This window comes from Rhinopithecus roxellana, chromosome 18 (assembly GCF_007565055.1).
Source record: "Rhinopithecus roxellana isolate Shanxi Qingling chromosome 18, ASM756505v1, whole genome shotgun sequence".
Lineage (NCBI taxonomy): Eukaryota > Metazoa > Chordata > Mammalia > Primates > Cercopithecidae > Rhinopithecus > Rhinopithecus roxellana.
In genome coordinates, this window is record NC_044566.1 from 1,741,988 (window position 1) to 1,764,981 (window position 22,994).

The 22,994-nt window shown below is 37.3% G+C and overlaps 1 protein-coding gene across 2 annotated transcripts in view; it reads left to right on the forward strand.

Annotated features, from left to right (window-relative positions):
* MYO16 (myosin XVI) overlaps positions 1 to 22,994 on the forward strand; it is a 609,548-nt gene that overhangs the window by 203,003 nt on the left and 383,551 nt on the right. For both annotated transcript variants that reach the window (XM_010384748.2, XM_010384747.2), the window contains exons 7-9: positions 5,199 to 5,324; positions 19,459 to 19,534; positions 22,826 to 22,979. In XM_010384748.2, the coding sequence (XP_010383050.1) occupies positions 5,199 to 5,324; positions 19,459 to 19,534; positions 22,826 to 22,979 (356 nt within the window). The remainder of the gene's footprint in view (positions 1 to 5,198; positions 5,325 to 19,458; positions 19,535 to 22,825; positions 22,980 to 22,994) is intronic.

Consider the following 22,994-nt stretch of genomic DNA (forward strand, 5'->3'; position numbering starts at 1 on the left):
GCATGTAAATCACTCAGCTTATTGTCTAGTTCGTACACAGTGAGCTCTCGATCAAACTTAGCCTTTAAGGGATCCAAACATCCAACAGCATGGAAAATATTAATTATATTTGAATAAAATAAATTGCTAGGTACACAGTAATTCTAATTTTATTTAATATTATTTTAAATTGACAAATAATACTTATATGCATTTATGGGGTACAATGGGGTGTTCTGATATATGTATACAGTGTGAAATGGTTAAATCACGCTAAGTTAACCTATCCACCACTTTTCTTATCATTTTTTGTTGACACATTTAAAATGTATTCTTAGTTATTTTAAAATGTATAATACATTTTTTATTGACAATAGTCATCCTTCTTTGCAATGGAGCTCAAAACATATTTCTCCTGTCTAGTTGAAACTTTGCACCCTTTGACCAACAACTCTTCACTCTTCATTTTCTCTCTTTCCCTCCCCCAGTCCCTGGTAACCATCATTCTTCTCTTTACTTTTATGAGTTTTACTGATTTAGATTTCACGTAGAAGCGAGATCACGCAGTATTTGTCTTTCTGGGCCTGACTTATTTCACTTAACATAATGGCCTTCAGTTTCATCCACATTGCTTCAGATGACAGGGTTTCTTTCTTTTTGAAGGGTGAATAGTATTCCATTATGTATATATACTACATTTTTATGTATTTACCTCTTGGTGAACACTGAATTTGGCTGTTACGAATAGTGCTGCAGTGAGCATGGGAGTAGGAATATCCCTATGACATAGTGACTTCCACTCGTTAGGATATATCCCAGAGTGGGGTTTCCGGATCATAAGGTAGCTGTATTTTTAGTTTTTTGAGGAACATCTATACCATTTTCCATAATGGCTGTACTAACTTACATGTCTACCAGTAACATACAGATATTCCCCTTTCTCTGCATCTTGCCCACACTTACTTGTCATCTTTTAAAACAGCCATCCTAACAGGTATGTGGTGATAGTTTGTTGTGGTTTTAATTTGCAGCTCTCTAATGTTTAGTAATGCTGAGCATTTTTGCGTCAGCCCATTAGCCAATTATATATCTTCTTTCGACAAGTGTCTGTTCAAGTCCTGGGGCCATTTTTTTTTTTTTTTTTTTTTTTTTTTTTTTTGAGGCGGAGTCTCGCTCTGTCGCCCGGACTGGAGTGCAGTGGCCAGATCTCAGCTCACTGCAAGCTCCGCCTCCCGGGTTCACGCCATTCTCCTGCCTCAGCCTCCCGAGTAGCTGGGACTACAGGCGCCCGCCACCTCGCCCGGCTAGTTTTTGTATTTTTAGTAGAGACGGGGTTTCACCGTGTTAGCCAGGATGGTCTCGATCTCCTGACCTCGTGATCCGCCCGTCTCGGCCTCCCAAAGTGCTGGGATTACAGGCTTGAGCCACCGCGCCCGGCCGTCCTGGGGCCATTTTTAAATTGGGTTATTTGTTTTCTTGTTATTCAGTTGTTTGAGGGTCCTGCTTTTATAAAGAGAGTTGCCTCGATAAATAGAAAGAAATCACCGGAATCTGAAAAGCGAAGCATTTATCCAGAAAGTCCAATTGTCAGTATCTTTAATGTCTTTTTGTATTTTACATATTTTAAACTCTGAAAAATAAATACAAAGTAATTTAAAGTTAGGAAAACCTTTCTGGATTTTGCTTGAATACATGCTTGAAAGGGCCCAAGAGTGTGTTGCTCTTAAAACCCAGGCAGGGCCCTCTTGGTATTTAATCTGTGGACATTGGCTCTGTGCTGCCTTAAACCCTGTCCAGAGCGATTGATTCAGCTGAGAACCAACACTGAAAACAATGATAATGCTACTTATTTTAATTTCTATAAATATTGGGTTGAGGTACTATTTTTCAAATATCAGAACTGTCTTTTATTTGGGAAAATAAATGGAAAATCTCAAACTTCAGAAATAATTGGTATAGCATGTTTTCTAGCAATTAGCACTATCAGCAAATGAAATGAACAGGCTGTCAAAGGCTGAGATGCTGTGATATGAAATGGGCACAGTGCTGGGGGCTTTGACCTGATGCAGTGAAAACTTACCCTTATATGGGATCATAAAAAGAGAAGATGTTCTGATGACCGAGTGACCCTGTTGTTTGTCTTTCCCAGGCCTACATCACACTGGATATGTGTGTGTTGGGGGGCGGTTTTAGAGGAGATCCCTTCTAGAGTAGACTCAGTCTCCCAAATGTGGAGCCTGGGATTCTCCTGTGCTTTCATAGCTGAAAAACACTAGGACTTGGTGATGGTTTTGCAAAGCACACCAGGAGGCAATATGCCACATTTACCAAACAAGACTGTGCCTGCACAGATGGAGAGCCATGAGAAAGCTGAAGCAAGCATATAGATATTGTGTATCATCCAGAGACTAAATGTTAACATAAAATTAGTATGTGGAAGGGTGAGGGACATAGAAGTGGTTTACAGAAAGAAGAAAAAAATTATATTAATATACAAAAATGATGGTATGAATGCAGGATGTATTAGGAGCCTCAGTAGGGTAGTGTTATCCTTGTGGTTTGACTTCTCTGTGTGACTGCGTGTCCACTCTTCTGTGCTATTTCAAGTCTGAGTGCTGGAGGCTGCAGAGCATGGCCTCAGATCTCAGTGACCATGCTTCTTCCTTGGGTCAGTTACCTAAACGCTAAACCACTGCTTCTCCATCTGCAAAGTAAGGGCAACAATCATATCACAGATGATAAAGATTAGAAGAAATAACTCACAGCTTTTATACCTAAAGTTTTAGAAGCCACTCTAACCACCTGTCCTGCTTTGTAGCTACATAGGTGATTTCCAAATTGTAACTTTTGTGGGAACTGTGTTTGCAAATATGCTGCTGCTGGTTCACAGCAGAAATGATCACCATCTCTGTGTTTCTCACAAGACCCTTAAAGTAGCAAGAGAGGACTGTTCTGAGACACAGTAGTGATCAACACTGTTACATTTGGGCACCTGATATCCTCCAGTCATAGTCAGGACAAGTAGTAGGACCATCAATTCCATTTCATAAATAGGTATTTTTGGTGTTTTTTTGTTTGTTTGTTTTTGTTTTTCAAATCTTTTAACTCTAGGTCTAACATATTCTTAGTGATGAGAAACTATATCCCATGGGGGCTAGCTGTTTGCTTATGGATTCAGAAGTTGATTGCCAGTAGACTGAAGATAATGCTCTTAACTCCTGCTATTGTATTATGATAATAGAAAAGTTGGTTATCTCATGTGATTAAGTAGAGGTATTCAATTAGGGTTTTCGTTTGTTTGTTTATTTTGGTTTTGGGATTACCTAGAAGTGAACTTGCCAGCCTCCACGAAGGTTACTGGTAGTAAAACTTTGGATGGAGTCTCTAGTGAGTTAGCTAGGACTTGTAGTCTTCCCAGCTGTGCTTGTGATGACTGGCCCAGGGTTGGACTAAGTTCTAAATGATGAGAGCCAATTTTTGCTTTATGGAAAGCAAATCTAATCTTGCAGGGATTGGCCCTGCGAACTTGGCATCATTAGTATCAATTGCTAACCAGAAAATGGATTCATTCTTGATTCCATTTGTAGACTCCGCTTTATGCTAAAAATTAGTTTCTTCTGAGATTCAGATTATTGCATATAGCACAGAGTAACTGCTGATCATTAATTGATTATTCAAATAATGTAGAATCAATTTAGAAGCAGATGAATCGATTAATTCTCCAGGATAGCAAGTATATAAAATTATATTTTCTAAACTACTTGCGGATATATCATTTTTGGGACTGTTTCCTAGAATATTAATAGGATTAATTCTGTATGTAGCAAGCCTGGGAAAATCTATGTGAAACAGTGTCTTAATTTAGATGAATATATTTATTCTAATGTAGTTGAGTTACAAGAAATAAACATATGTTTACACTCTGTAGATTGAAGAGCCTGATTAGGTCCAAAGGTATAAAAATAAATGTTTTTGTTAAGTTTTATCAAAAGGTACACACTTAATAAGCCTTTTTGACTTTAATTTTGTCTTTGTAATAAAAACACAATGGAACAGAGCTATAAAATTCCATGCTATCAAACCTAGAAGATGGCATTGATTTTACTACTTTTAAGGTTTTTTTCTTTCTTTTCTGATAGTTTCTTCTTCCTAATTCTTATGTTTATAAAATAAATCATGTAGTTGCTTAGTAACCTCATTAAAGTGTGATGAGAGTTTATATAGAAATAAAGGCTGCTACCTTAGAAACAGGAATTCCCTCACCTGAAAAATGTAAAAAATTCTCCAAACTATTGTTCCAAAGGCCTTATTTCTAAACTTAAGATTCCATTAAAAAACTAATCTGGAGCCAGATGTGGTGGCTCATGCCTGTAACTCCAGCACTTTGGGAGGCCAAGCCAGATGGATTGCTTGACCCCAGGAGTTCAAGACTAGTCTGGGTAACACACAACATGGTCAAAACTAGTCTCTACCAAACAATCAAACAAAAAAAAAATTAGCTGGGTTTAGTGGCACGCACCTGTATTCCCAGCTACTTAGTAGGGTGAGGTGGAAGGATCACTTGAGCCCTGGAGATTAAGGCTGCAGTAAGACATGATTCCACCACTGCACTCCAGCCCAGGTGACAGAGAGAGATCCTGTCTCAAAAACATAATGAAAAAAGAAACTAAAACTGGGAGAATGTTACAATGGTAGCTATACAATCATTTTTAAGCCACCACCAGGATTAGTTAATCCTTTTTCGTATTCCTGTGCCTTTTACACGTACAGAAGTATCACAATGATCACATTTCCTGTTTTTAGTTATTCTTTGAATGACTTTGTATAGCACCAAGTTCAATGCCTGGAATATAGAGCTAATCAGCAAATATTTTACCTTTGGGCAAGAAATGGTAAGCTTTTCAATGATTATATTCTATATTTTAAAATATTTAGATTGCATTGAAATGGAACTCTCGGAGGGGGATGGGAATTACATGAAAAAGTGCACACTATCAGAGTCAGAAGGAAAATGAATAACCATAAGCATCCTTTCAAAGACTGATAATTACACCCACTTATACCAAATAAATAAAATTACGTGTATGTTCTTTTGTTTTTATGGTCTCTGTATTTTAGATCCAACATTTCATTAAGTAGCTCTCTTTAAACCACTGAGTGAACTGCATGAATACCACTACTTTTAAAAAAATGGATAATAAGATGTCTCTTCACTGCAGTTACACATGGCGTGTGCGAGTGGCTACAAGGAGGTGGTGTCTCTTATCCTGGAACATGGTGGAGACCTCAACATAGTAGATGATCAGTACTGGACTCCCCTCCATTTGGCAGCCAAATATGGCCAGGTAGAGTGATTTTCTGAATTCTTTTTAAAATAATTTTATATAATTAATGAATAATTTCATATTCAATTTTAATTTGATTTTAAATTATGTACCAATCATTATTGTAATTTGACTTTTAATAGTATCTTCCTACTGAACAAATAATTTTATGGTTAAAGGAAAATACTTATACAAGAGCCCACAAAAACATGTTCCTTGTGTATCTGAATACTGTAGTCAAATCATTGAAGAAATAATCAAAATCTATAAACATTTGTCATAATATGGAGTTAAAATGTTTTTCATATTATATAGACTTCATAAGCTTACAGTTTCATGAATCTATAATAATTATGTGTTTTCTGCAGCTAATGTTTTATTCATGACAATAGTAGGAAAAGTAACTTAGTTTTACACATATATGGAGATTTTTTTTTTTTTTTTTGAGGCGGAGTCTCGCTCTGTCGCCCAGGCTGGATTGCAGTGGCCGGATCTCAGCTCACTGCAAGCTCCGCCTCCCAGATTTACGCCATTCTCCTGCCTCAGCCTCCCGAGTAGCTGGGACTACAGGCGCCGCCATCTCGCCCGGCTAGTTTTTTTTTTTTTTTTTGTATTTTTTAGTAGAGACGGGGTTTCACCGTGTAGGCCAGGATGGTCTCGATCTCCTGACCTCGTGATCCGCCTGTCTCGGCCTCCCAAAGTGCTGGGATTACAGGCTTGAGCCACCGCGCCCGGCACACATACATGGAGATTTAAGTTAATGTGTTCATTTCAGAACATTACTTTAGGGTAACAAGCACATCTGGTAAATTTGTAGTAAGTTAGATCTCTAAGAGACTAATCATTATGTAAAATAATCTATCATAAATTTCAGCAGTGTAACTGTCAAAAGAATTGAAAGTGTTTGCATTTCATGTATTTTAGAAAAAAAACGTATTGCATGGGGAAGTTCTTTCAAACGAAAAAGAACATTGTTTTGACAGCACCTCCTGTAAAAAAAGATCCATTTATTCAATACATATATTTAAGGGTCTACTAAATATCCCTGAATTGTGCTTCTATGGTGATTCAGTCTCTTTATTTGTTGCTGGTCTGTTCCAGCTTTTTATTTCTCCTTGACTGAGTCTTGATGGGTTGTATGTTTTTAGGAATGTATCAGTTTCTTCGAGGCTCTCCCATTGGTTCAATATATTTGCTCCTAATATTCCATCATGATGCTTTTAAATTTCTGAGCCGTCCATGGCACCGTCTCCTCTACCAGTTATTTTTGAGTTGCTCACTGTTCCCGGGTTATTGTCATAGTAAACGTGGAGGAGCAGGAAGAAAAGTCTAAGTTAGTGAATTTTAAAACAGCTGTTTCTTCTTCTAAAAATACTAATTTCTGGCTGGGCGAGGTTTCTCACGCCTGTAATCCCAGCACTTTGGGAGGCCGAGGAGGACGCATCACAAGGTCAGGAGATCGAGACCATCCTGGCTAACACGGTGAAACCCCGTCTCTACCAAAAATACAAAAAACTAGCCGGGCATGGCGGCGGGCACCTGTAGTCCCAACTACTCAGGAGGCTGAGGCAGGAGAATGGCGTGAACCCGGGGGTCAGAGCTTGCAGTGAGCCGAGATCGCGCCACCACACTCCAGCCTGGGCGATAGAAAGAGACTCCGTCTCAAAAAAAAATAAAAATAAAAATAAAAATACTAATTTCTTAAAGTCTTGTAAAACTTGGTAAAGAATGATACAAGAACATTAATGTGTCATTATTTTCACATGAAACCAGCCTGAAAAGCAGGGAAATGAGTATACGTTTCTGCAGCTGTTCCATTATAAAGTATCTATTGCAGTCTTTGGCTCTCCATGTTGAGTGTGTCTAAAGGTAATCAATGTTTCCTGACTCATAAGGAGAATCTAGATATTTATTTTCTACTTCCTGGAAGCTGTAATGACCAAGGCATAAAGAATTAGATACTGATTAGAATCCGAAATTCTGATTAGAATCAGAAATTTTATCCCTCAAGCAATCAGATGAAGCTACTGACCTTTTTCTCTCAGAAATGCATAGACACAAAAAGTATCCCTACCATTTCAGAGGTTGAGTCCTCTATGAAAACTAGGCATAGACCTTCCAGAAGCCCCTAAGAAATCCTGCTCTGCAGAAATAGAACCTTCTTTTTTTTTTTTTTTTTTTTAAATGAAGGAGTCTTACTCTTTCACCCAGGCTGTAGTGCAGTGGTGCAATCTCAGCTCACTGCAACCTCCACCTGCTGAGTTCAAGCAGTTCTTGTGCCTCAGCCTCCCAAGTAGCTGGGACTATAGACACTCACCACCACACCCGGCTAATTTTTTCTATTTTTAGTGGAGACAGCGGTTTGGCCTCTTGGCCAGGCTGGTCTCGAACTCCTGACCTCAGGTGATCCACCTGCCTCGGCCTCCCAAAGTGTTGCATTCACAGGCCTGAGCCACCGTGCCCTGCCAGAAATGGAAGCTTCTATCCAGGAAATTATGCTTCTAATAAATCTATACGATATAGTAAGAATTGAGAGACAAGATCAGCCAGATAAAATTTGTATTATGTGGTAAAAAATTCTGTAATTAGTTTGAGTGATGAAAATGGATTTTTAAATGTTAATTTATATAGTTAGATTTAACAGTAAAAAACCCTTTAATGATTAACATATATGCCACATATGATACAGGCCGTGTGTCAGTGGTAGAGGGACCATGAGCCCAATCTAATTGCCACTTCTTTCAGAAAGCTTCCTAGAGATTCCTGTCCCTCAAAAGTCGTAAGACACAGGAATCACCGAATGATAAGGCAGAGAGAATCAGTGGTTATCAGTGTTATTACCTGCCTTTATCTGTCACATTCCAAAAACTTTCCAACCTTTTATTAATCTGTTCTTTCAAATTAAAGAAACACAGTCATGAACGTACATGAGAAATATGACTCAGAAGCCATGTTTACTTTGTCAGATGCAAAGGAATTAAGATTGTTTTTATTACTCCCTCTCCAGTGTGCAAGCTAGGTTTCCAACATTCATCATTTATTCATGATAAGTCAGTTAAGAAACACTTTCCAACTGCTTCATTTTTTCAAAACCAGCTACGAAACAGTTGACTGGAAAATGTAAACACACCCTAGCTTTCATTTTTTAAAGATTTCCTATTTTCTATTTTCTCATGCATTTGATTCTGCTTATTTAAGGGATTACATTCGGCAGCTTTTGCGTTGTTATAAATTCCTGAGACTGGGTAATTTATAAAGAAAGGAGGTTTCATTGGCTCACAGTCTGCAGGCTGTACAAGCATGGCACTGCTATCTGCTGGGCTTCTGGGCAGGCCTCAGGGAGCTTTGACTCATGGCAGAAGGTGAAGCAGGAACAGGCACATCACACAGTGGAAGCAGGAGCAGAAAGAGAGTTGGGGGATGTATGCATCGGGTGGGGGCAGTTGCCACACACTTAAACAATGAGATCTTACTGAGAACTCACTCAGCACTGAGCCATGAGACATCTGCCCCATGACCCAATCACCCCCACCAGGCCACACTTCCAACACTGGGGGTTGCAATTCAACTTGAGATTTGGTGCAAACAAACATCCAAACTATAGCAAGCATTATGCCAGCTTTGCTTTGAGGCCTCCATGGCCTTCTCACTGGAATAGAAAGGGCCAGCGCTGGGGACCAGCCCCACCACTCACTGACTGTGAACTCGACAAACCTTGACTGTTCTTTTTCCACAGAGCCCAACCTTGGGGCCACCAATTACTGAGAATGATAAGCATCTATAGAAAGGGGAGACTTTTACTTAGGTCAGCAGATTTTTGCGAATCATGAAGGTGAATGCCTCGTGTGTGTATGGATCATCAGTCAACATGTGTCCTGATCCACCGATGGTGGCCAGATTGGTACAGACGGATATCTTACTCAAAGGTTTCCAGAAATGGCCATTTACAATGTGCAGATGAGGCAGGTTTTTAAAACACATTATCTTTATCCTTTGCTTCACTAGACTTGCCTTTAATTTTCTTACTTCTGATACATTTTAGTAGTAAGGAAAGTGTCTGAAGATCGTGTGTCTTGACTACTTTGTTTCATTAAGCCTAGTCAAGTAGTGTCTCCACTCAAATGCATGCTCTGGAAAAACAGACTTTGTCTACTGTGATAGCCCATTGTCCAGCAGAGTGACCAAAAGACAAAGGCAACCAACCCAGAATTAGATGCAAAATTGGAAATACTGAGGGTAGATGAGGCTTTTGTTTTAGAATATAAGACATCAAAACCAAGATACTCTTCTTTTACTCAGACTGATAAAACTACTGAGAGATTTATGATAATAGAAGATTTTGAGTAAATTGCATCTCAATTAATTCACCAAGAAAGATAGTATGTGACATCTAGAATTATTCTAAAAAATTGTTCTCCTATAAAGATATCATTTAGTATGCACTTTAGAAATTATATTTTAGAAACAGGTTTATGTGAGTATCAATTTATATGCATGGAAGATTTATAACTCTCTCTGAAGAAATTTGCTGTAAATATATTGTATCTGTGTTCAGGGCAAAAAGCTTTAGAAATGTGAACATTTTAGAGAGACTAATGGCATTTTTAGAGACATTCACAGTAATTTCACTCTTATAAAGACCTTATAAATGTAAATACCTTTATGGAGAAGGAGGTAGCTCACACTCTATAACTGTACTTATTATTTACGTTTATAGTGGGATGATATACGTATTTTAAAACTGCCTTTTATAAATATATTAACTTTTGCGGTGGAAAACAAAAGAGATGCTTGTTCTTGTCAAAAACTAGGAACTGAATAAATTATGTGAGCAATAAGCCTTTTGGTTTTACAACTCTTTCATGAGTTGTACGTGAAGTAAAATTTCACTCTAGTCTTGTATATATTTACTGTACTTAGTATTTACAACAGAATTGGCAATGCTACACCCAAAGATAAGAAAATATTTGTGCAAATGCTGGAATCTAAATATTTTTGTTTCCCAAAGTATTTTGTATGGCATAACTCACACATCTTAATGTTTAAAAAGCCATTTTTATTCTCAAATTCAATTTTTACCCAGGTATATACAAATTAAGATATATTCAGAGCTTGAATTATTTTGTATATTTATTTCTTCTTTGCTTTGGAGAAAATAGTCTGATTATGCCCCTACTCCTCTGACCATGCAGTATTGACACGCTTCATGTACCGTCCTAGGCTCTAGTTGATGTTTGCCATGTCTTTGAGAAATATTCTCATGCCCTTAGCTTCAAGTGTTCTCTACATGCTCATGGCTGCCCAAGCTTCTCTCTGTTCCTCTCCCAAATTCTGCATCCGCGTGTACCCAGCGGCTGTGTCTTTCTTTCTGTCCTCTAACACCACTTGTTTAAAAAAAAAAAAAAAAAAGCCATCATCTTCTCTTTCCCATCCCTGTCTGTGGCTCTTCTGTTTCGTCATTTATTCATCACGAAACTAGTCCTTTGCCATTTTCTTACCTCTCCCTCCTCTCTGGTGCCTAACAGAACACTGAGCCTACAAACTCTCTACCCAGCAGATTGTGTTGAGATATTTAAGCTATAATCATCACCGGTCAATCTGTGCCTCCTCACTGCCCCTCTCCTCGCCCAGGACACTAGCATCTCTATATCGGGGTTAACCCATCAGCCTCTGGCAGGTTTTTATCCCCCTCCCCCACTCTTCTCTCAATGACGAGGCTACAGTAATCATTCCACAGGCAGACGTAATCACACTGTGTCAACACAGTATCCTTTCCATTGCGGTTGAAATAAAATACTTATTCCTTAGCACCATTTATAAGTCCCCATGTGTCAGAGGCCCTGCTTAAGTCTCGCATTTTATTTCTTCTGCCTCACCCCATCATATCTGAGGGTAAAGCTATACTGAATGTATCTCCATTTCTAGAATGCACCACCACATATAGCCTATTTTTGCTCTTCCTGAAATTGTTAAATTTTACCTTGCACAGCTACATTGAGATGTCACTGCACTGGCCGTCTTTCCTAATGCTAGGAATTTGCATATGACAGTTCCTCTCCTGTCCCTGTACAAGCACCCTGCATGTCCCATATCACAAACACAGCCTTACCACAACTTGCTGTAGTTGTCAGTTCATTCATCTGTATCACCTTTTAGTCTGTCAGAACTGAGTGCAGGAACATTTGTTTGGCTTATCAAAATATCATAGTATCTCAGACAGGAGCCAACACAGAATACTGGCTAAGTTGCTATTTATTTAATGAGAGAATCAATAAATGCCTTAATGTAATACATACTTGCCTTTATCAATGGATCACTGAATAAATGTGTGAACAGTAGATGGGTGGTCACACCCCTTGAGACTGCTTCTTGCAGGAAATCATCCTGGAGATTGCCAAGAGAAACCTGGGCACATGCAAGGACTTTGTTAGCACTGGAAATAATTTGCATTTGGGATGTATTACTAAAATAAATCATGCACAAATGAAAGGGATTTCAACCAAAGGCAATATACTGTGAGCAACACCTGTATTTAGTGGTTGCTATATGTCCCCCTAAAATTTGTGTGTTGCAAAGTTAATCCCCAGTGCAGCAAAATTGGGATGTGAGGCCTAATGAGGGATGTTTAGGCCTTGAGGGTTTCACCTTCATGAAAGGATTAATACGACTATAAAAAGACATTGCAGGAGCGTTTCTCTCTCCTGCTTTTCCGCCATGTGAGGATATAATGATCTTTCTCTCTGGAGGGGTGCAACGTTTAATGGGGCATCTTGAAAGAAGAGAGACTAAGGCCTGCTGGCACTTTGATCTTAGACTTCTGAACCTCCAGAACTGTGAGCAATAAATTTCTGTTCATTATAAATTACCCAGTCTCAGATACTCTGTTACAGCCGCACAAATACAACTATGACAACTGTGTAAAAGGAAAGTTCCATAAAAGGAGACTGAGGAGGTGTGGACACAGGCAGAGGAGGATTATGAGGTTTGCTGAATGGAAATGAAAGAGGAGTGTTTCAGAAAAGAAATACAAGGAAAATGATATAGAAAACTGCAGTGATGACATATGATTTATTTTGTGGCATGAGAGCAGAACCATTTGGTTAATGAGAAATCATGGTTGAATCACTAAAAGTAGTGATGTATCAGACTTTTAAAATATTATATCTGAAATAGTTCACATGGTTCTCAGAGTTAGAGACACTTACTCATTGCAATGTAGAGTATGCACCATTGGACTCAGGTATATGTAATTCAAGTGGGGTATGCAAGTGCTGAGTTTCTGAGAGACTGTAACATTATAATTTCCTCTTTATTAAATTAAATCAATCATTTTTAGCTTCTGAACTAGGAAGGAATGAGTGCTCGCTCCAAACACTCATTGCTATATTTTACCTTTTTAAAGAGATACTTTGACTCTCAAGAAATTAATCTTGATAAATTTAGCCACACTGAAATACAACTATTTGAAGATTAAGTAAAGTCTATATTCAATAACTAATATTAATTCAAATTTCAACTTAAATATATTTTCTTTGTTAGCCACTTAGTGTTTCCTTTTATACAGACACACCTACTCTCTTTCTCTCTCTCTCTCTTTCCGAATAGTAGTCACCTTCACCTCTGATAACCTTGCTGATTATGAAATTGTTTTAATAGTGGAGATGAGTTGCGATTGAACGGCACACTCTGCCTGCTCACATTTTAAGTAATTTACCTAAAGCTGTTTTGTGAGGTTAAAACAGATGTTCCAGAGTGGAGTAATTGGAATGAGCCCTGGCCTGCTTAATTCAGTTTTGTGAAGTGCCTCACTGATTTCTAATTGGAAGCACGTAGGAAATACTGACTTTACGAAAGCAAAGGAATTCCCCAAGTAGAAGAAACTTCCCTATTTCACACACGAATGTTTATTTTTACAGGCCTGAAATAAAATGGAGTTAGTTTTATTGTTAAAGATTTTCTTGTAGGAAACATTTGCTTTTATGATTTAAAAGCTTTCCGCAGTTGAAGTTTTAGAGAACAGTAGTTTGTCAGCAGATTGCACGTGATTTTATTTGGAGTTCTAGAAAAAGCAAATTGAATTGAGGAATGCAACATGATTATTAGACTCTCTGATACTCTGACGTTTTTGCAAAAATATAAAAGCTTTAGCATTATTGCCATTCTTTCAAATTCGTGGAAAACAAAGGCAATCTGAAGTAATTTTTGACTTTCATTGTTTTTCTTTTCTTTCTGAACTTCTCTCTCCTTTCCTCCTGTCTACATTTTTCCCTCCCTTACTCCATCTTTTACGTTTTCGTTCTTTCATTTTCTTTCTTCTTTCCTTCCTTCCTTCATTTCTGACAAATGATATAAAGGCAAGAAAATCCCTCGAATCTTTAATAAAAAGCAATACTGATTCTTGCAACTGTTTTAATGTCCTGGGAACCTACAATATATATGTTATCTTTCAGATTTAAAGATAGCTTCTCTCTCTTTAGCAAACGATATATTTGGAAATCAAAATAACTTCTAAATATAAGCACCCTGCTATAACATGAATAAGTACTACTGAAATAATTTGTGCAAAACCAGACACTAATTTTGAATGGGATTGTAGGAAATATAGCAATAGGGCATACTATTGAAAACCTAATTAAATTTATAGTGAGAACACTGGCAAGAGCCATAATGATTTGGGGAGATCTCTTGGAATGCCTGGGCAAAAAGCTCAGCATGAATGAAAAATGCCACGGAAAATGTTACAAAAGCAAACACACAAACCCCACCGCAGATTGAAGAAACCGTTGTCAGTCTAACAAGTAAAATAATGCACGAAATGAAAATGAAAGGCAAGGTTAGGAAAGGAGAAAGGATAAAAAAATACCAAAGAATCTCCAAAAACCTTTAAAAATTAGAACCATTAAGTGAATGTATCAATTTTTTACGGTAGTGTTACAAGCATAACATAGATAGTAATATGTTTAACAAACTGTGCAGTATTTGTACACTTAACACTACAAAACATTGCAGTGACGACTGAAAACTCATGCAAATAGAGAGGTAAGCCATGCTCATTGATATGCAGTTGTCACTGAGACACTGAATATTGTTAAGGTATCTGGGAAGGCAGAATAGTGGCCCCCAATGATGTCCATGCCCTAATCCCCAGAACCTGTCAATATATTACAAGGCTAAAGAAAGAACTTTGCCTTGTAACTAAGCTAAGGATCATAAGCTGGAAAGATTTTCCTGGATTCTCTAGATGGGCCTTTAGAAGCAGAGACTTGTTCTTGGCTGAGAGGTAGAGGGGGCGTGACTGTGGAAAAATGGCCAGAGACATGCAATATTGTTGCTTTGAAGATGGCGGAAGGGGAGGGACCATTAACCACGGAATGTGGGTGATTCCAAAACTGGAGAAGACAGAAACAAATTCTTCTTTATAACCAGAAGGGAACATGCTACCAGGGCCCTGGTGTCAGCCCAGTGATACCTGTGTCAGACTTCTGACCTATGCAATTGTAAGACGATACATTTTTATTGTTTAAGCCACGAACCTTGTGGTGATTTGTTAAGGCATATCAAACTAATATAGTAGCTACCTGTTTAACACAATCCCAATTTAAAGCCTGACAGTCTTTTTTTTATAGAAATTGGAAATTTCATCCTAAAAGTTATGGAATGCAAAGTACCTATAATAGACAAAATGTTCTTGAAGGAATAAGACACAGACTTTTTTCAAGACTTGGCTCTAAGTCTTTCGCTTGTAAGATTTCAAAACTTGCTATAAATCTATACACATAAAGTTGTTAGGTAACACAGAAGGATAGACCAGTAGATCAATGGAACCTAAAATATAGTGGCTACAAATGAACATAACAAGCCAGTGGATTTCCTATGATTTCAAGGCAATTCAATAAGAAAAAATGGTCTTCTTCACAAATGCTGCTGAAAAACAGATGGTGCTGGACCATCCAGGCCTTTACCTGGCATTCACAAAAACTCACTTGAAATGGACCACAAATATAAAAGTTAAAATTATAAAGCTTTCAGAAGAAACTATAGTATAATACTATCATGAACTTTGAATGGATAAAAATAGGTACAGATATTGCACTTAAACAAAAGAGAAGAAATAAAAGTGTTTTTCTGCTCATCAAAAGACATTTTTAAGAATATGGCTAGGCAAGCCATAGAATGAGAGGAAATACGTGTAATACTAAAGTAGAAAAATTAAAAGAAATTGAACTTACAGTTTAAGTTTACACTAGAATGGGCATGAAGTAGCGCCTCCGCCCACCCACCCCAAGTAAGAGTTAAGAAAGAGTATTAACTGCTCCTCTGTAAGTCTGTGAAGCATTAACCATGTCTCTCCCCCACATATTTTGTAAGTTCTGTAAGCTCCTGTTTTTCTTGCTGTGCAACTGTAAGTTCACACGATCGATAAGCATGAGTTGCAAGGCGTGTTTCCCAAGATGTAAGCTGAGTCCTAAGAATGTCACCTGATAATTAACTGCTTGGTTCTTGCTTTCGTAAGCCAGCTTCCTGCATCATGTAATTCCCACCTCAAGGTGCATAAAAGGCATTCATTTTCTTTGTTTACTGCTCAGACTTTCAGGATGCATGTCTGCTGAGCCAGTGTACACCTAAAATATACCCTCCTGAACTCCACTTGGTCTCTCCAGTCTCTGATTTCCTGCTACAATACATATATCTGAAAAATGCATCCAGATCATATAAAAATGCAGACAGACTAATAATAGAAAGTTAATGCAGTAATAAATGGACAAGAAATTTCTGAGTAGACAATTCACAAAAGATGGTCATTAAGCATATGAAAGCGTTCAATATCACTGGTCATCAGGGAAATGTAAATTAACCTACACTGAGATAGTACTTCAGTGTCTAACATTGTTTTACTATCACAATATCAGTGTTGGAGAGCATGTGACAAAATTGCCAGTGAGGATAAAAAAAAATAGTAAAACCACTTGGTAAACTTTTCTGGCAATTTCTTACAAAGTTAAATATATACTTACCAGATTACCCAGAATTCTATTTTAGAATGTTCAAAGAGAAAAATGAAAATCTATATTGACTAAAATGACATATGTCCATAGTAGCCTTATTCACAGAGCCAGAAACAAATGTCTCAACTCTCAAGAAGAAAGTGCTGAACACATTGTAATGTAGTTGTACAATGAACTACAGCTCAACAGTGAAGAGAGAAAGTCTCAATGCATGCACAAGCATGGACGAATCTCAAGAACATTATGTTGGGCAAACATGTATATTTCTGTGTTTTATTGATGTGAAGTTTAAGAATAGACTAAACTAATCTGGGGTGCTATAAATCACACTGTGTTTTCTTGTATGGGATGAAGATTGACCACAGTGGGGCCAGAGGGAACTGTTGGTGATGAGAAATGTTCTATATCTTATTTGTGGTGCTGATTACACAGGTACACACATTTGCCCAAGTTTTATAACTGTGCACCTATTATTGACCATTTTATTGCCCTTAAATTACTTTATTATTTAAAAAAAGAATATTTGTAGAAATACAGCTAAGACGGCTTCAGTTTCCAGCACAACAATTGAGGTCTTTTAATTTTATGATTTGACTTCCGTTGTTTTGGCTCCTCTGGCCTAGGAAAAAATAGTACCTACCAACATTTATCAATTGAGTATGAGCTACTTTGTATTACAGAAGCACACATTATTTCAGGACTTAACTATTCTCTATAAATCAAAAAGACATACAATGACCATTTTAAAATATTCGGAACAGAATCATAATTTTAAAAAATTACATTTTCTCTATCCCTATGTGAGACATAAAGAAAGTGGTGGTAATTTTCATTTGATGAAAATGTACAGCCTTTGAGGTTGCATAGCAACCTTAGATGTCTATATTGTAAAAGACAAGTTTGAAAAATAATGTTACCACTTACAAAGTTTGTAAGACATTAATAAAACAGGCTCAGTGGCTCATGCTTGTAATCTCAGCACTTTGGGAGACCAAGTCAGGCTGATCACTTGAGGTCAGGAGTTCAAGACCAGCCTGTCCAACATGACAAAACCCCATCTCTATTAAAAATAGACAAATTATCTAGGTGTGGTGGTGCAGGCTGGTAATACCAGCTACTCCAGAGGCTGAGAGACGAGAATCACTTGAACTCAGGAGAAGGAGGTTAAGTGAGCCGAGATGGTGCCACTGCACTCCAGCCTGGATGAAAAAGTGAGACGTCTCAAAAAAAAAAAAAAAAAAAGAGAGAGAGACAGAGAGATAGAGATTAATAAGACAAACATAGAATATGTAAATGGGAATATAAAACAGATAAAAGCCAAAGTGATAGGACTGTTAAACAAAAATACCATAGAAAGAATCAATAATACCTCATACCTCAAATTGATTCTTGTAAGGATTAATGAAATGAACCACGTTTTGGAAATACTGGTCAAAAAGATAGAGAGGGCATGCACAGAGTGACTGATAGTGTGCCTGCAAAGGGAAACAGAACTACAAAAACAGCACAGCTATTAAAAAGGCAATAAAAGAAAAAGCACAAAAAGAAGATATAACCAATAACATCATGCCAGCACATTTGGAAACTTAGACAAAACTGGCAAATCCCTAGAAGGTAATAACTTTAAAAAGTATTGTATAAAATCATACCAAGAAGAAATCCAGGAGAGTCCTGCTCCATTTTCAAAGCAATGTACCATTAAACCACAATAATCAATTCTTTTATACCCAAGAATTTAACAACAAGTAAATGCCTGACAATAAAATTATTAAGTAGAACGTAGAGCAACAGAAAGCCTTGTTAGGAGTAAGAGTGTAAATCTGAGCAATGTCTTGGAGAAAAATATATTGGCACTATTTATCTCTTTGATGCTGTCCAAACTGATATCCCAGCAAATTCATTTCTAAGTACATATATCCTGGTGTATGTGTACACTAAGAGGTAGAAATGAGACCACTTAGGGGGACATTGTTTATAAAAACAAATAAATGACTGCAAATGTCTTCAATATTCACTGGGAGAAAGGTGGATCAATTGTGATATAGTTGTACAATGCAATTCCATGCAGCCAAGAAAAAGAATGAAACTTGGTTAAGCTCATCAACTCTGATGACTCAAAAATGCAATGGTAAGCCATGAAAACAGGCATGGACGAATCTATAAAGTAGGATTTCATTTCTATAACTGTCACAAACAAATTAAGCAATATGTTGCTTGGGGATACTTCCATATGTGTGTGCTAAGCATATAGAGAAGATATTAATGGTTAACCCAAAAGTCATGATAGTGGCCAACTCTGGGAAATAGAGAGAGGCATAGTTTTGGGGAGAAACTCACGAAGGTATCATTTAAAAAAAATGTTGAGTACATATTTTTAAAAGTTGAGTACACTGAAATTTATTTCATTATTGCCCTTTCAATAGCACATGTATATTATATATACCCTTTATATGTGTGATATATTATAATAATTTTTAAAATTACATTAATTTCTCAAGTTACTTAACTCTTATAACTTGAGATTGCATTTTTCTAATGGTCCAGTGTGACTTTAGGTTCATACTGCCCACGCTGCTGTCACAGAGGAACAATACCAACAAGTTGGACCTCAATGAATTGTTCAATTAAAACAGAACAAAACACACCATACCATATAATTCCTCACATAAGGAGTATAGCTGAAGTACTTTCAGGTTATATTATGGCATATAGTCTACACTGTCCTTTTGGGCTTTGTTGTATTTTGCCTTTCATGTTTTAAAGTTTCAGGGTAGTGATTCATTCAATGTAATTTACTTTAAAATATATTTTTACTGTTATGTAACGAGTTTCTCATCCTACAAATACACATAATGTAAACCTGAAAGTTTTAAAATGTCCTTTTCAAATCTTCCGTGATTAAATCCTTATTGGATAAATCATTTTTGTTCTGAATCCAGAAAGGGGTGCAATAGTTTGAATATCTGACATCTTCACAAAAGGCACTGGGAAAGGTACTTTCCTGGGACTGTCCCAGGAAGGACTTCTGAGTGGGAACGCTGATGCCATCTCATTCCAGCTGGCAGTTGGACAGCACAGTGTCTAACTTACTGATAAATCCTTGGCATCTGCCATGGTGGTTCCCATTTCAATTATCTTTAATATTTCAGGCAAACCTGGTGAAACTTCTTTTGATGCATCAGGCAAACCCACACCTTGTGAACTGTAATGAGGAGAAGCCATCAGGTAGGTTAGGAGCACCCTGGGACCACTGAGCAGGTACTGTTGCCTTCCTTTCGTATCGGAGTATCCCTCTATCTTCAGCACAGCTACGAAGTGAGAGCAGGACAAGCAGCCCAGTTCAAGCACAATTCATCATCGCCTGGGCTCGGCTCCGTTCCAAGAGGCTATTCACAGTTTCATTTACACTGTACTGTTGTACTTTGTTATATTTTGCCTTTCATGTTTTAAACTTTCAGGATAGTGATTCATTCGGTGTAACTTACTTTAAAATACATTTTGGCCGGGCGCGGTGGCTCAAGCCTGTAATCCCAGCACTTTGGGAGGCCAAGACGGGTGGATCACGAGGTCAGGAGATCGAGACCATCCTGGCTAATACGGTGAAACCCTGTCTCTACTTAAAAATACAAAAAACTAGCCGGGCGACGAGGCGGGCGCCTGTAGTCCCAGCTACTCGGGAGGCTGAGGCAGGAGAATGGTGTAAACCCGGGAGGCGGAGCTTGCAGTGAGCTGAGATCCGGCCACTGCACTCCAGCCTGGGTGGCAGAGCGAGACTCCGTCTCAAAAATAAATAAATAAATAAATAAATAAATAAATAAAATAAAATAAAATACATTTTTACTGTTATTTAACTAGTATCTCATCCTACCAAATACATGCTTATCCGTTAAGGTCTTTTTGAAAAATAATAGCGTTATTATCTGTGCAGATATTTAAACTACAAGAAAAATACAGAGGCTGACATTCTCATGCAAATTTCAAACTCTGAAAATCTTGACTTAATGTTACTTATTTTTTAATAAAAATATTTTTGAAGATTTCTAAAATTATCTTAGTCACTGCCCTTTTGTATATTCATGTACTTATTTAATAAATGGATGCTACATTAATTTTGTAGCTTTTAAAATTTAACAGAAAGTTACTAATCATAATGATTTTTGCAATAGTAAAAAGAGTTCTGAATAATAAAGAGAAAAATCTAGCATAAGTAATACCATATCAAAATTTTGAAGGCAGTAATTGATCTGAATAACTTACTGAATCTATTATTGCTCTTGCTGTACCTCTGCTAACTTAAATGTACTTTACTTTTGAGATATGTCATTTGATATACTCTCAGGAGTATGAATTTCTAATAAATCTCCAGTTAAAGCCAGAAGAAGGGATTTTTCTCTATTTGTTATTTATTGGAATTCAGTATCATTATTTAATGTTTATTACTTCATCTTCTCTGCTAAACTGCAGATATACCAAACCGAAATTTAAGACAGCTTAATAGTCACAAACTTCAGAATCAAGCTAATATTACTTACAGTCTAGTAATTTTAACATTAACTATATTAGTATGCTAATGATAAATATCAAAAGAGCAAATAGAAACTTTTAGGTATTTTTAAAAAATATGTTTACTATGAATAAAAGTCACATCCTCTGTTAACTCTAATCTGGGTCTAACAGTAGCTCACGTTTTTAAAGTCGTATTCCTGGCTTATTTCCCAGACAAGGGAGGATATGACTGACTTTTGACTGCATGGACTCCCATGGCGTATTCTCACCATTTAGGTCTAGTGTCATTTCAAACAGATGTCCAGGCATGGCCGTTGACAATCTTAGGAATGGAGGCAATGAATGAACTTCCGCTCTAGATTCAGCACTGGTCATCTCAGCACAGTGCATGAGGACTCTCTCAGGCAACTTTTACCATATTGCTCATGCAAAGTTGACCAGCAACCTAGTACCTTATTCATGGCCTACTGGCAATACGGGACACAGTGCTGGGCCCATAATAGATCCTCAGTAAAGATTTGCTAGTTGAATGAAAATACTTTTATCACATTCAAAAAGCAAAGAGTTATAATGCAGTGAGAGGTTTCAACTAAAGCAGATATGCCAATAATCCAGGCAGCAAGAAGATAAAACTAGATAAAACCAGATACAAGAATAGAGCAGAGAACAGTAAACCAGAAACCTATGCTATAACTGAGCAAATGAAAGTCGTCATCAGTGTTATAGTATATTACTGTTATTTTATGTTTCTTGAATTTGGAATGGATCCATAAAAAAAATATCAGGGGAGGGAAACAATTTGTTAGGTGGGACAGAAATTTTTTTTTTTTTTTTTTTTTTTTTTTTGAGACAGAGTCTCGCTCTGTCGCCCAGGCTGGAGTGCAGTGGCCGGATCTCAGCTCACTGCAAGCTCCGCCTCCCGGGTTCACGCCATTCTCCTGCCTCAGCCTCCCAAGTAGCTGGGACCACAGGCGCCCGCCACCACGCCCGGCTAATTTTTTGTATTTTTTAGTAGAGACGGGGTTTCACCGGGTTAGCCAGGATGGTCTCGATCTCCTGACCTCGTGATCCGCCCGTCTCAATCTCCCAAAGTAAGAAAGCTGAACACTCACCTACTCTTTACATGTATATAATGTAATCTGAGGCAAATAATGATAAAATCTTTACATAATATCTTCTTGTGGCAGCTACATTACTGTAACCAGGCAGAAGGCCACAAAGCTCTCATTTATAGACATAGGTGGTCACACAGTCTGGTCCTGATGATCGAGAAGAAGCAGTTGCCTCCAGTAGGTTCTTAATTGATATGAATGTTGATTTTTTTCCTCATGATCTATATCAGTTTCTAGATCAGTAATTGTTGTTAGTATAAACTTGATTGATACATATATATGTTGCTGCCCAAACAGCAATATATATGTTGCTGCCCAAACATGTTGAGATGTTACTGTTAAGTGTAATTTGTAAGGAAATATATTTATTTATATTTGCAATTGATAAAGGTAAAAATATTATGGCTAGAGGGCAGACCCCTTGTTTAAATAATATAACTGAGTATTTACTTGTACAACTACCCATTTAGTAGAATGTTTATAGAAAGCCAGTTACATACTTTGTAATCCAGTCGATGGGAAAGTGTAACTCTTTCTGTAATTTTGGTTCATAGCCACCAAGATGCAGGACAAGTTTTACTGAGAATGAAATGACATTAAGTTTGTGCAAGCTTATTCTCAATGATTTTTTATTTTATATATCACCATCCAGTGTATACTATTTTCATATTTTATTTCATTTATAATTAAATATGTCACTGATGTAAAACAAAATAGTGTTTTAAAATGACAGTACTTCAATTTTATCCCAGCTATAAACTTTTAAGATTTTTTTGTTTTGATTCATACATTGATAAATTTTTAGCATTTTAAGCATGTTGGAATTATTGAAAGTAAATAGATTTATGTACTATCACCACCCATCATTTTTCTGATTTTCTTATTTTTTTTCTTGTAGATATTGCTGCATCTGAGTTTATTGAGGAAATGCTACTGAAAGCCGAAATTGCCTGGGAAGAAAAAATGAAAGAGCCTTTATCTGTTTCTACCTTAGCACAAGAAGAGCCCTATGAAGAGATCATCCATGATCTCCCCGTGCTGTCGAGTAAGCTGTAAGTGTCTTCCTG